Source organism: Monodelphis domestica, chromosome 4 (genome assembly GCF_027887165.1).
Source record: "Monodelphis domestica isolate mMonDom1 chromosome 4, mMonDom1.pri, whole genome shotgun sequence".
In the NCBI taxonomy this organism is placed as follows: domain Eukaryota; kingdom Metazoa; phylum Chordata; class Mammalia; order Didelphimorphia; family Didelphidae; genus Monodelphis; species Monodelphis domestica.
In genome coordinates this window covers 331,597,286-331,610,176 of record NC_077230.1, presented here as the reverse complement: position 1 = coordinate 331,610,176, position 12,891 = coordinate 331,597,286, and the positions used below count along the sequence as shown (strand labels likewise).

Below are 12,891 nucleotides of genomic sequence, written 5' to 3'. Positions count from 1 at the left end.
CAGAGAGGTTAAAAGACTTGCTTAGGACCACAGTACTAATCAATGGCACATGGATCCTCAATTAAAATGCTGAGGTTTCAGAGTCCCAGCCTCCTACTGACACCTAATGCTACCTTTCATTTCTCAACTATTTTATAGGTGGATATCTAAAAAATTATTTTTGAATTATATTAGAAAGACAGAATCGATTTACATCTAGTCCCAGAAGACACACATCAATCAGCTGAAGCTCTTGGTGATCTTTCAAAGGTTCAGACAGTGGCCTGCCCCATAAGCAGCTGCTATCTTCTTAAGGTCCAAGCACAGCCATTACAAGGCAAACCTTTTCCCACTGCCATAGCCATAGTCAATGTTCCACCCCTAAATTTCCCCCCACAGCAAATGAAAATAAATTCAGGGGTAAATGGTATCTTTGATAGCAAAGATCGAGGACAATGATTTAAAACTTCAAGTCTGACACCTCACTTGGGGCTATTTTCTCACATTAGAGACTCCCCTGATTTTTTTTGGGGGGGAGGCATTTTTTCTCAGCACAATGCTACCTTGATCTAATCTCAGAAGACATTAAGATTTTTCTTGCAGGAGGCATTAATCATGCCTTTTGGCACTTAAGATATACCAATTTAAAAATATGATTACAAAGAAAAAGACTACAATCACACTATATTACACAGCACATTAAACATTTCCAATACAGTGATCAAAGAGGAATTGCTAAGCGTCTTCATCTATTATCTTCCTCATTTCATCAAGAGACGTGGATCTTAGAAGGCAACTAGGGAGATAACTGGAGCAGAATCTTATATGACAAAATAAGGGTGATGATCTAGGTTAGTTATGGTTTTGCATCATTCCAGTTTGGGCCAGGTAGAAAGCTGAAGGAACAACTATTACTTGGGATGGGGTGGGGTGGGGTGGGGGTGATACTTACAGTGAGTAATATCAGGTGGGCCATAAGGATCTGTCATATAAATGGTGGTTGGTTTGCCAACTTTTAGATAAACTACATCTGAAGTGTTCTTCAATATCGCTACAGCTTCTTCATGTGTTACTTCTTCTAGACTGTAGTTATTTACCTTAAAGAAAAAGAAAATAAAATATCAGTAGAATTAAGATCCTGCTGAGCAAACAGGAGAAAGATTTATGCAATAACAACACTATAACACAAAAATTGTAGACTTAAGATCTCTGATCAATGAAATAACCAACTTTGTTTCTAGAGGAGTGATGATAAAATATATATACATAATTTTTAGATATGTCCATTGTGGGAATTTGTTTGGCCTGATTAGGCATATTTGTCATATAAATGGTGGTTGATTTCCACTTTTAGATAAATTACATCTGAGATATTTTTCAATATGGGTAAAGCTTCTTCATATGTTTCATTTGTCTCATTTTTTTTGATAGAGGGGAGGAGAGGAAAGTGATGGGAACTGAATGGAATGAGCACTTATTAATTGCCTACTATATTCTAGGGACTAAGCACTTTACAGATATTAGTTCATTTGATGATGAGAGAAATAGAAAGTACATTTTTATTAAGTTAAAAAAGATTCTTTCTGTAAAAAAAAAAGAATTAAGACCACTGAATGGAGTATTTGAGTTAAGGAAAGCAGTTAATGAAAAAGCTCATAGCTATGATCTGAAACAAATAAAACATACTCCTAGGACCACATCTGTAGCATAATGGTATTTAGAAGATAATGGATGAGTTCATACTAATGATTAATAAATATAAAATTGATTTTATGCCCTTATCAGATTGGACTGGTTTCTTATCTGATTTCTCATGTCTCTTTGCTCACTGTAGATCACTAAGGCCTAAAATTGTGTCATTCCTTCTCATCACCTTTTGAATTTTTATTAATAGTTTATAGTACAACTCAACACTTTACCTCCTCTATCAATCAAACCTAAAGATGGTTCCAGTAGGTTATTTTCCTATATTTCATCAAGGCCATAGGTTCTAATACTAGAACTGAAAGGGACCTTGGACCACATCTCTCTCTCTCTTTTGCTCTCTCTCTCTCTCTCTCTCTCTCTCTCTCTCTCTCTCTCTCTCTCTCTCTCTCTCTCTCTCTCTCTCTCTCTCTCTCTTTTATAGATAAAGAAACTGAGGATTAGAGATACTAAATGACTTATCTAAGGTCGCACAGGTAGTAAGTATCAGAAATGGTATATGAGCTGGGTCTTCTGATTTTGGCAGCTAGGTGGCACAGTGGATAGAGGACCAGTTCTGAAGTCAGGAAGACCAGAATTGAAATTCAACTTTAGACACTAGATGTGTGACCCTGGGCACATCACATAATCTGTTTGGTTCAATTTCCTCATCTGTCAAATAAACAGGAGAAGGAAATGGTAGACCACTCCACTATCTTTGCCAAGAAAACATGAAGTTGGGTCATTAAGAATCAGATATCGCTAAAATGACACTGAATAATAACAAAATCTCTGAAACTGGAGTCATCACTCTTTCTGGGTTGATGAAGAAGCTGTTCTCTTGAATTTTAAATAGTATTGTTCTTTTCATAACCTTAATACCCTTATGTGATAGTGTGTATTTTGGTTGTTTGTGTTTCTTTCTTAGCAATTATTTGACTAGAAGCTCTTTGAGGTCATTTATTGGGCGATTTGGCATGGCCAATAGTATGTTGGACTTGAAATCAGCAAAATGTGGGTATAAATTCCACTTCTGCTCTTTGGTAGCTATATTAACTATTTAGTCTCTCTAGGCCTCAGTTCTTTATAAAATAGCTGAGTTGGTTTTCGTGGCCTCTAGGAAAATCTCCAGTCTCCAATACTATGATCTTGTGATTCTTTGAGTTACTGTGAAATTCTTAGGAGATAATTTTTATAAACTCCTTTAAAAATTGACTCTGATTATCTAATAAGTTTACCTTTTCCTCATTTCTTAGCACATTTTTCTGTGAACAATAAGCACTTAATAAAATTTGTGTTGTGCTCTCAGATTAGTCCTTCTTCTCCATGGTAGCCCTTCAACTGCTTAAGGGAAGGAATCTATTATGTCTTCTCTTCTTAAGGCTTCTTAAAGAAAAACAAAAGCAGATGGAAAGGGCTTTGCTCTGAAAGGAATGATCAGAGGAGGCTCCAAATGGTGTGACCACAGTATTCAGAAGTACCAGCAGAGGAAGGGAAAGAGAGACAAGTCTTTTTTCCTTCACAGACTGAATTGACAGGTGAATGGATAAGAACCTCAATGTCAAATAGCTAGAGGGACCGAATGAAAAGCAGCCCTAACTTCTGTAGGCTCTTGACAATGCTTCATCATCTCATCTCTGGTGCCAGGAGAGGGAGGGAAGTGTGCCATTCATGAAACTGTCAGAAAAATGACAGAGATGTGTGCAGATTTATTAAACCCTACCCTTTTCTGTCTTTCAGATGGGCAGGCAAGTTGATCCCCAGTAACATCACCTTGAAAATTGTTAGGATTTTGAAATGCTTTGCTGGATTGGAGAAGTCAGAAAAGTGTATGTGGATGAGTAAAAGAAGAAAAGGGATGGAATAAGAAGAGGCCTTCAAAATCAAACCAGCCACCAGCTATAAAGTGCTTCTGTATACAGAATACTGTCTACTTGGAGAGATATTAAAGAACTAATAAAGAAGTAAAGTGCAACTCCTGCTCATAAGGAGCTTATCAACTAGTAAGGAAATAGGACAGAAAGACAACTATGATACAATCATGGGGCAGCTAGATGGCTCTGTAGATAGAGGTCTGAATCTGGAACTAGGAAGATATGAGTTCAAATTTTTCTTTAAATACTTATCAGCTGTGAGAACCTGAGCAAGTCATTTACCTTCTCTCAGATTGTTTCCTCATAAGTTAAATGGGTATAATAATGACATCTACCATATAGAATTATTTTAAGGATCCAGTGAGATAACATATGTAAAGGGTTTTGTAAACCTTAAAGTGTGATATAAATGCTAGTGATTAACTATCATATATTAAAATTGCACCACATTTATTTTAAGGAACTTAAAGAAGTGTCATGCAAGGTGAAGTAAGGCAAATGTTTAGTTACTGTGTATACAAGGAAGCATGGGAAAAGGTGAAATTTTAACTGAGTCTTAACAGATTGTTAGAACTTCAGCAGCAGAAACGAACCATTGGATATGGATTTGTTAATTGACAGCTAACTGTTAGAAACTGTTCTAGGCACTGGTGATATTGATGAAAGTGAAACAGTCCCTGCCCTGAAGGAGTTTTCAGTCTACTGTAAAGTACAACATATATAAATATAGCAGTAAAGTACAACATATATATATAGCAGATATAAAATCAAGCTAATTGGGGATGTGTAGAGAGGAGATGAAAGGAATTAAACATTTATTAAATTACACTGTGTCAGGTGCTATATTATGCACTTCATGATATTATCTTATTTGAGAGGTACTAGTAGCTACCAAGAATCAGGAAAGGCTTCATATAGAGGTAGTGTTTAAATGAGTAATGAAAGGAAATAGGAAATTTAGGAGGTGATGGAGAGAAGAAAGTAGTTTTCCAGGCACAGGAGAAAACCTATGCACAGACAAAGGCATAGGACATTGTAAAGAATGGTAAAAATTACTAATTTGGCCAACTTCAGAATTTGTAGAGGGGAATAAAATATAAGTATATATATAAAATATAAAAGTATATTGAGTCAGATTGTAATGGGATTTTAAATCTCAAAAGCAGAATTTATATTCAGTCCTCAGTGAAATAGGGAGCTTTCCTTTTGTATTTACTGAACAGGGGAGTCAGATAGAGTTAGATCTAAGGTTTAAGCAAGTTGATTTGGCAACTGTGTGGAAGATGAATAGAACTCCTGGAGTCAGGAAGACCCAAGCAGGAAATAGTATGACACAGAGGGAAGAACACTGAACTTGGACTAGAGGCTCAGCTCTTTCATTCACCATCTACAGTTCTGAGAAGTCAATTAACCTCTCTGACCCTTGGTCTCTTTTTCATTGGTCAAAGGGGGATAATAGCACTTATGCCACCTGTCTCACAGGACTGTTTGGAGAAAATGACTATTGTGGCAGTTGGATAACACAGTGAACAGAGAGCCATGTCTGGACACGGGAGGTCCTGGATTCAAATGTAGTCCCAAACACTTCCCTAGCTGTGTGTCCCTTGGCAAGTTACTTAACCACAATTGGCTAGCTCTTATCACTATTCTGCCTTGGAACTGTTACTTAGCATTGATTCTAGGACAGGAGGTAAGGGTTAAAAAAATAAAATCTCTATGAAAGTGTTATTTATTATTGTGATTAAAAGTATAGGGAAGGTATGCTTCTGAAATTTTGAAAAAAGGCAGTTCAAGGACTAGTATTTTCAGTGAGTTATTCAGACATTGACTAGCTTTGGTCAGAGATTGCTAATGGTTTTGCAAAAAATATAAAAACCCTGACCGAGGTATGCCTTTGTGGCGATGTCTGCCAAATTATTTTATTTTCCAAAAAGTGTGCTACTTGGTGAAAATCTTCAGTGTGCATTTCCTGGGAACATCTGTGAGCTGTTGAGTTTAATTAGGATACCGCTGATGAGGCTTGTATGTGGTCTTTTGAAAGCTCTAGAATAGTATGGGAGCTCTCCCAAGAAGTCCTCTTTTGTGCTGAAGTCTTCAAAATATGCTTCACAAAAGTGGGTCTGTTTGGGTTAATTATGTGTGTGTATTATCCTATGAACTCTCAAGACAATGAGGCTACAGCTGGTGTTGATTGTCTGAAGAGTGGGTGCAGCTGATTGGCTGATGACTCTTGGGATTGTTCCTTCCATTGAATCAAGGGCCATAGAATGTTTGCACTTGGGAAGCCTCTAGAAATCATTTTAGCTCCTCCCCCTCTCTCATTTTACAGAAGATGTGATGAAAACCCAGAGCTGTAGGGTGACTTGCCCAAGGTAATACAATTATTTAGTATGTAAGCAGAAGGATTCAAACACAGATCTCTTGATTCTCAATCCAATGTTCTTTCCATAATTTAGAGAGATCATCTTGTTAAATCCTCTCATTTTACAAATGAGCAAAGTGAAGCCCAGAGAGATAAAGTAGCATTCTTGAAGCCTCCCAAGCAATGAAAGGTGGGAGCTAGGATTCAAACCCATGTTGAATCCCAAGCCAACTGACTAAATGTAGTGTTCTTTTGAGGACAAAGGCTATATTGCATCTGAATTTGATTGGCACTAGTTATGATAGTCAGTTCTCTACCATAGAATGTAATCCTGAGGCTGAGGGAGGTGTTGCATGGTGGGCACATCACATGTCCTGGATGGTGGTCTCCTCATATTAGCAAAGAGAACAGAGCACAAGGAAAGCTGGTGGTGACATGACTCAGAGAGAAGATGAAATGCCACCATGAGTTCGGGGGAGTAGGGCAAACTCCAGATGAACAAGAAGGTGCCAGGGGATGTGCTGGCCAACTCAGGATAAATTAGGGTGTGTAGGAGTTTAAACTAGTGCCTGGCGAATGAACATAATAGAACAGAGGTACAGAGTGGTGTGGGGGAGGGCGGTGGTGGTAGGAAAGGAATGGGAAGTACTTGCCACAAGCAACAAAATAAGCAGTCTGGATACAGAAAGATAAATATGCAGTCAAGGATATTAGGATTATGAGATAAATTAGGAAATGCATCAGGGAGTAGGAAATTGTTGGAAAGGGAAACTAAACTTCAGTTTGAGAAACTACCAGGCCCCATAAAATGTCAGGGCTACTTTTATTGTGTCTTTGGAGCCCTAGTACCCAGAAGAATGCCCATTCCACTTTTGGAGAGTTTGAATTTTTAGGAAGTATTTTCTTATAGTTGTATTTATTTACTTTATATTTGTTCTGTATATTCTTATAAATTCTAAATATTCATTATATATTTATTCTCTGTATATGTAGAATATATTATATATATGATATACATGCTTGTGAATGTAGTATAGACACACATATACACACTTCATACACATTTGTTTTATATTCCATTAGAATACACGTTCCTTGAAAGTAGGAATGTGCTTAATAAATGCATGTTGAATTAAAACTTTTGACATCATCAATAAAAATAGCAAAAGCTTGCATTTATATGTTTATTTGTAGTCTGAGTGCTGTAGAGAACTCCCAGAACACATATAGACTCTTAAGTTGTTCTCACCATGCTTTTGTCATAACATTATGGATTCAGTAGCAGAGTTTAGCAAGCACAGAATTTCAGAGTTGGTAGGGGATGCAGGGGCTCTCTAGTGTAACTCATATCCCTGCCTATTAAAGAATTCCCTTGAAAATATATATACCCAACAAGTATTTCCCAGACTTGCCCTGAAGTCCTCCAGTGAAGAGGAAGTCTTCCTTAGAGGCAGCCCATTCCACTTTTGGATATCTCTTACTTTTAGGAAATTGATTCCTTTTATTTTTATATCTATTTACTTTATATTCATTTTCTATATACTTTTGACTACATAAACTTTTCGGCTTTAATAGTTTAAAACAGCACTGTGACTTTTGGCATACATTGTATGCTTATTACTTCCTTCATAGAGAAAGCAAATTCCCTTAGAGCAAGGGTGGTTACATTCTTTGTGATTCTATCTGCAGCACCAAGGACAGTTCCTGAATATAGTTATTTTATCAATGTTGTTGATGAAATCAATCTTGAGTTTGTCTCTTGGCAACTCTCACTGCTTCTTGTTCTGGCTTCTGAGGCCAAACAGAACATGTCTCATGTTTCCTCTCCATGCCATCCCTTTATATATTATCAGAGAGCTATCAATGTCATCTTGATTTAGTAGATAGAATCTTGGCCATGGAAAAAGGAAGACCTGAATTCATATGCTGCATCACACACTTAATAGCTGGTTGATGACCAATAAATCATTTAGCCTCATAAGCTAAGCATGTAGTAACCACTTCATAGGTTTGTCGTGAAGCTCCAATGAAAGCATATATTTAATGCACTTTGCAAACTTTAATGCTCTTTATAAAAATTAGGCACTATAATTTTGCAGATAAGAAAATTGGTACCTTAAGAGGTCAGATGACTTATCCATGGTCACTTGTCTGACATAGTCAAAATTGGAACAAAAGTTCTTAGACCTCAAATCTAGGATTTCTTGTACTAATGATAGTAACATTTACATCCCACTTTTAAATAGGCAAAGCATTTTACAGTATTTACTTTTTATCTTCACAAAGATCCTATATGATAAATGCTTTTATTGCCTCCATTTTGCTAATGATAGAGACTTTCCCAGGACCACTCAGAGAAAAGTGCACAGATGCTCATCACCAGAAGGTCAGTAGAGGAGTAGGGTATTTACTGGGCTATAGTGGCCACTCAGGATAGTGTGTCTGCTAAAGCATGCTGGATTCAGGATCATTGTACAAGGATCAACCAGCCCAATATAAAATCACTGAGGGTTTGAAGTTTGGAGCATGGCAGAAGGACATGGTGTAAATAGCTTCAGAAAAAGAATAATTCAGAAGGACCCAGCTGGCGATTCAAAAGAGCTGGATAATCTGTACTTCCTTGCTTGAAGGGAAGGGGGAAAGGAAGGATAAGGATGGGAGGCAGTGAGTGAGGAAACATAATGTGTTTTGTGTTTTGAAGAAAGAGAACTATCTTCCTTTTGTTTCCAGCTATCTGTCTTTCAGAAGCTTCTACTCATTTATTTTTTCTCTTGCACAATATGCACTGAATCATTTCTTTTTAAATCTTCCCTGATCCTCTAAGCTTGGCACCTAGCCAGGGGGCAGGGCTATTTTTTTCCCCCTTCTTACATAAGACAGGCTATCTATTCCTGTTCCAGGTGCATTTTTTATACTGTTTTAAATTTAAGACATTTAAGGATTATGTCTTAGTTATTTTGGAAAAAACGTTACCTTGACAATGAATGTCAAGAAAAATTGTAATAGAGAGTGAGCTGATAGCATGGATCCAGGAAACATTTTTGACAGATTTGCAGTGACTCTATTATTATTGTTGTTACTTTAAAATGTGACAATCAGGCCCAAATTCTAAAAAGAGCTACCAAAAGGTCAGCCCACAATACTTAGTATGATATTGCATCAGGTAGAGAACAGTGTACAAAGCAGCTGCTTGAGAATATAATATACAGAGTAGGAAGCCTTGAAGTCATATGATAAGGGAGCAGAGGGTATTGAGCTAAAAGGCTCTTTAGGGATATCCTAATTCAGTCATTTTACAAGTGAAGAAACCAAGGTCTGGAAAGGGGAAGGGACTTGTCTGAGGTCTGAAAAATATATTTTGATAATATATTTACAAACAATTCCAGTGATTAAGAAAAGGAGAAACTATCAGAAGAAACCAATGGGGACTCTCCAAAGAATGCAGATTTTTAAAAGAAAGATAGAAATGTATAAAATGCACAAAGTAAGGGCAAATACTAAAAGGCTTCCAGAAACAATTCACTACCTATTATGTGCCAGGCATTCTAAGAGTTTTACAAGTATTATTTATTTAGGGCAGTGCCTCCCTACCTTCTTTACTCCCTCAGTTGCCTCTCCCCTTACAGTCTTCATTTATAGAGGGCTCAGTAACTCTCTATTTTCCATCATGCCCCCCACATTTGGTACCCTCTAGTTGCTCTCCTCATACCTCTGCACCACGCTTAGCACAATTCCTAGAACATAGCAGGTGCTTTAAAGTCTTCACTGATATGAATTATTTTACTTGCTCCTCATAACAATTCCAGGAGGTGAGGTTATTGTGATCCCTATTTTACTGTTGAGGAAACTGAGTGACACAGATTAAATGACTTGCTTCAACTCACACACAATCAGGAAGTATCTGAGGCTGGATCTGAATTCAGGTATCAGGTAGTTAAATGATGTCACATGGCTAGTATGTATCAGAACCAAGCTATGAAAGCATAACTTTGTTAGATAATAAGTACATTATCTTTTTACTATACTGTTTCTTCTCATGGATAAAGAATCAGGCATTAGATTTTTTCTGATGATATGAAAAGTAAAAATAAATGATATTTACATGAGTGTTCTGCCTTTGTTATATAGGGGAAATTTAATTTTTCCCTATGCAACCAAATGAGGCTCAAAATTATCATATACCATATATAAAATGTTGACAAAATTAGGGATGTTTATCTTAAGGAAGAAAAGACTCAGGAGAGAGGGATATAATTTTTATTGTAAAGTATTAGAGGCAAATGGATCCTGCAGGAGATAGACTTCTGAGACCGAAGTCAGGAAGATTTGAGTTCAAATCTGGCCTCAGACATTTACTAGCTGTGTGTCCCTGGGCAAGTCTGTTTCACTTTGTTTCCTCAACTGTAAAATGGGGATAATAATAATATCTATCCTCCAAGGTTTTTGTGAGGATAAAATGAGATATTATTTGTAAAGCACAGTACACAGTGCATGGCATAGGTGCTACATAAATGCTTATTTCTCTTTCCACTTTACCATGTGAAAGAGAGCTTCCTAATAATGGGATGGGCTGCCTTTCAAAGCTACTAATTTCCCATCATTGTAGTTGTACAAATGGAAGTTTTATTACTTCCCCCATGATATCAAGGGGACTCAGGTGGTACTACATGTCATATTAAGTACCTTTCAGTTTTAAAGTTCTGTGACTGGTCATTGGTCAGGGGATGATGTAGATGTAGAGAATAATTCCTCTGCCCAAACATGTCCCAAGCTTTCCTACTCTTTATCTTTTTTTCAATGCTTACCTTCCATCTGAGAATCACTACTAAGTATTGGTTCCAAGGCAGAAGAGTGGTAAGGGCTAGGAATTTGAGGTCAAGTGACTTGCCCAGGGTCACACAGCTAGCAGTGTCTCCTACTCTATATCTTTGCTTACACTATTCAGGGGTCTGAAGTTTCTGTCCTCTCCCCATTTTCCAACTATTTAAAATCTTTCCCATTCTTGAATGTCAAATAGTCAAATGTCACTCTCTATACTTCTCTCTAATATTCCTAGTCAGGATCAAAACTCAGTGTGTTATGGTAGAAAGAGTGATGAACTCATTAGAGAGGGCATGAGTTTGGATTCTGGCTTTGTCACTTACTAATTGTGAGACTAATTGCTTTCTTTGTCTGAGCCTTAAGTTCCTAACCTATAAAATGGGCATAAATATGCCCAACTTCCCTTGTCAGTGGTTGAGCAACTGAACTTACAAGGTGAAAACACTTGGTAAAATTTAAAATATTACACTAAAGCATCCCTCCTTTAGATTCTATTATTCATATAAAGTCAGACATCAACATAAAGCTTGAATTGTATATGATAAAACCAATAGTAACTTTGGCTTCAATTTTTAAAAAAATATTAAAACTCAGAAAACTTAATGGAATTTTCAAACTAATATTGAAGAAGACAAATGAGGAAACTGAGCCCCAGGGAAGATAAGTGACTTGCCCAAGGTCACATACGTAGAAAGCATCAAAAGTAGGGTTTGGACCCAAGTTCTCTGATCCTAGGGAAGGTATGCTTTATAAATCATCATAACTTCTTATATTATATTTTTTCAACCATGCTCCACCTTGTAATACCTAACTGTCTTAATCTTCACAGTTCTAAATATGGACAACCTGCAAAGTCAGGATTTCCTAGGTATATGAATGCCTACATTTAGTCATGCTCACCATTAGTAGTCTGTCTCCTACTTGCAAACGCCCATCTTTTTGTGCTGCTCCTCCATCTATAATTTTAGTAACATAAATACTGTTGTCTCCAGGGATGTGTTGATTGCCCACACCTCCTGCGATACTGAAGCCTAGACCTATGGGAGAAAAAGGACAGAAAAAGAGACCTTTTTATGTGGTGTTTATTTAATTAATAAAAGCAATGCAACTCTTTGACAGTTTTGTCATAGTTTTCTTTATTCATTATATTATTTTTCCAATAATGGGCATTCGACTAGCCTCTTTTCCCCTCTTTCTTTATATCAGACAATTGAGGATTTGTGATGGCTACCTCTAATGAGACCAAGGTCAAAAAGTTCAATCCTGAATGGGCCAATTAACTTTGCTATATTCTCTGGCCACAGTCTATATCCCTATCTTCAACTAATCATTTCCCAAGCTTTTCACACTGGTGCAAGATGATACAGCTGGACTGCACAGATCTATCACCTTTATTGGGAAAAGAACTTAATGATGATGCTGCCAAAAGTGGGTCAATATGGCTCTCTTCCTATCCCAAAATCACCTATGATAATCATTACTGATACCCCGTGATAAAGTAAAAGTATAGAAAATGTAGACTTATTCTGATAGAGAAGCAATATCCATAGTCTTGACATTCCTGAATGAAGAACATGGAGAGGAAATTTCCCAAAGTCTTGTCCTTTGGGTAGGTAAAACATTGAAGAAATTTATATTTTTTGCCTGTCCCCTTGCTATATGAACAGAAACCGTATCCCAGGAGACTTAACTCTTCCATCCTAGAACTCTCATTTACTCTTTCTATCCCAGATCTCTCATCTAAGTTCTCAGTGTCTTGATTACCCAAGTCTACTCCATCTAGGCTCAGTGCTGGCCATATCATTAGCTTTCTTGATCTTGCATTTCTTTTCTCAGTATTCATCCTTCATTGCAGTTCCATAACCACAATCAAATCAACTTTTTCACTGTTCTTAGAAAGATGTGCCAATCTACTCACTGTGACTCCACCTCTCCATTCATCATTACTATAATTTAAATAAGTAAAATACCCCCCTCTCTGTTCATCATTAAGCTATGTGGTCTGTCTTCTCATTAAAATATGCATTTCTTGAAGGCAGGGATTATCATTGTTTTTCTTTCTGCCTCCTCAGCATGTAGTATGGAGTTTGGCACTTAAATTATTTTCATCCATTTATACAACAATATTTCAAAGATTGGAAGAGGGAAAAAATAAAGATCCTTTAGTTTTTT

At 36.9% G+C, this 12,891-nt stretch overlaps 1 protein-coding gene across 46 annotated transcripts in view; it reads right to left on the bottom strand.

Moving 5' to 3' along the window:
* Positions 1 to 12,891, bottom strand: part of DLG2 (discs large MAGUK scaffold protein 2) — a 2,177,398-nt gene that overhangs the window by 662,830 nt on the left and 1,501,677 nt on the right. For all 46 annotated transcript variants that reach the window (XM_056825173.1, XM_056825188.1, XM_056825175.1 and 43 more), the window contains 2 exons: positions 11,620 to 11,756; positions 932 to 1,076 (listed from right to left, as the gene is read on the bottom strand). In XM_056825173.1, the coding sequence (XP_056681151.1) occupies positions 932 to 1,076; positions 11,620 to 11,756 (282 nt within the window). The remainder of the gene's footprint in view (positions 1 to 931; positions 1,077 to 11,619; positions 11,757 to 12,891) is intronic.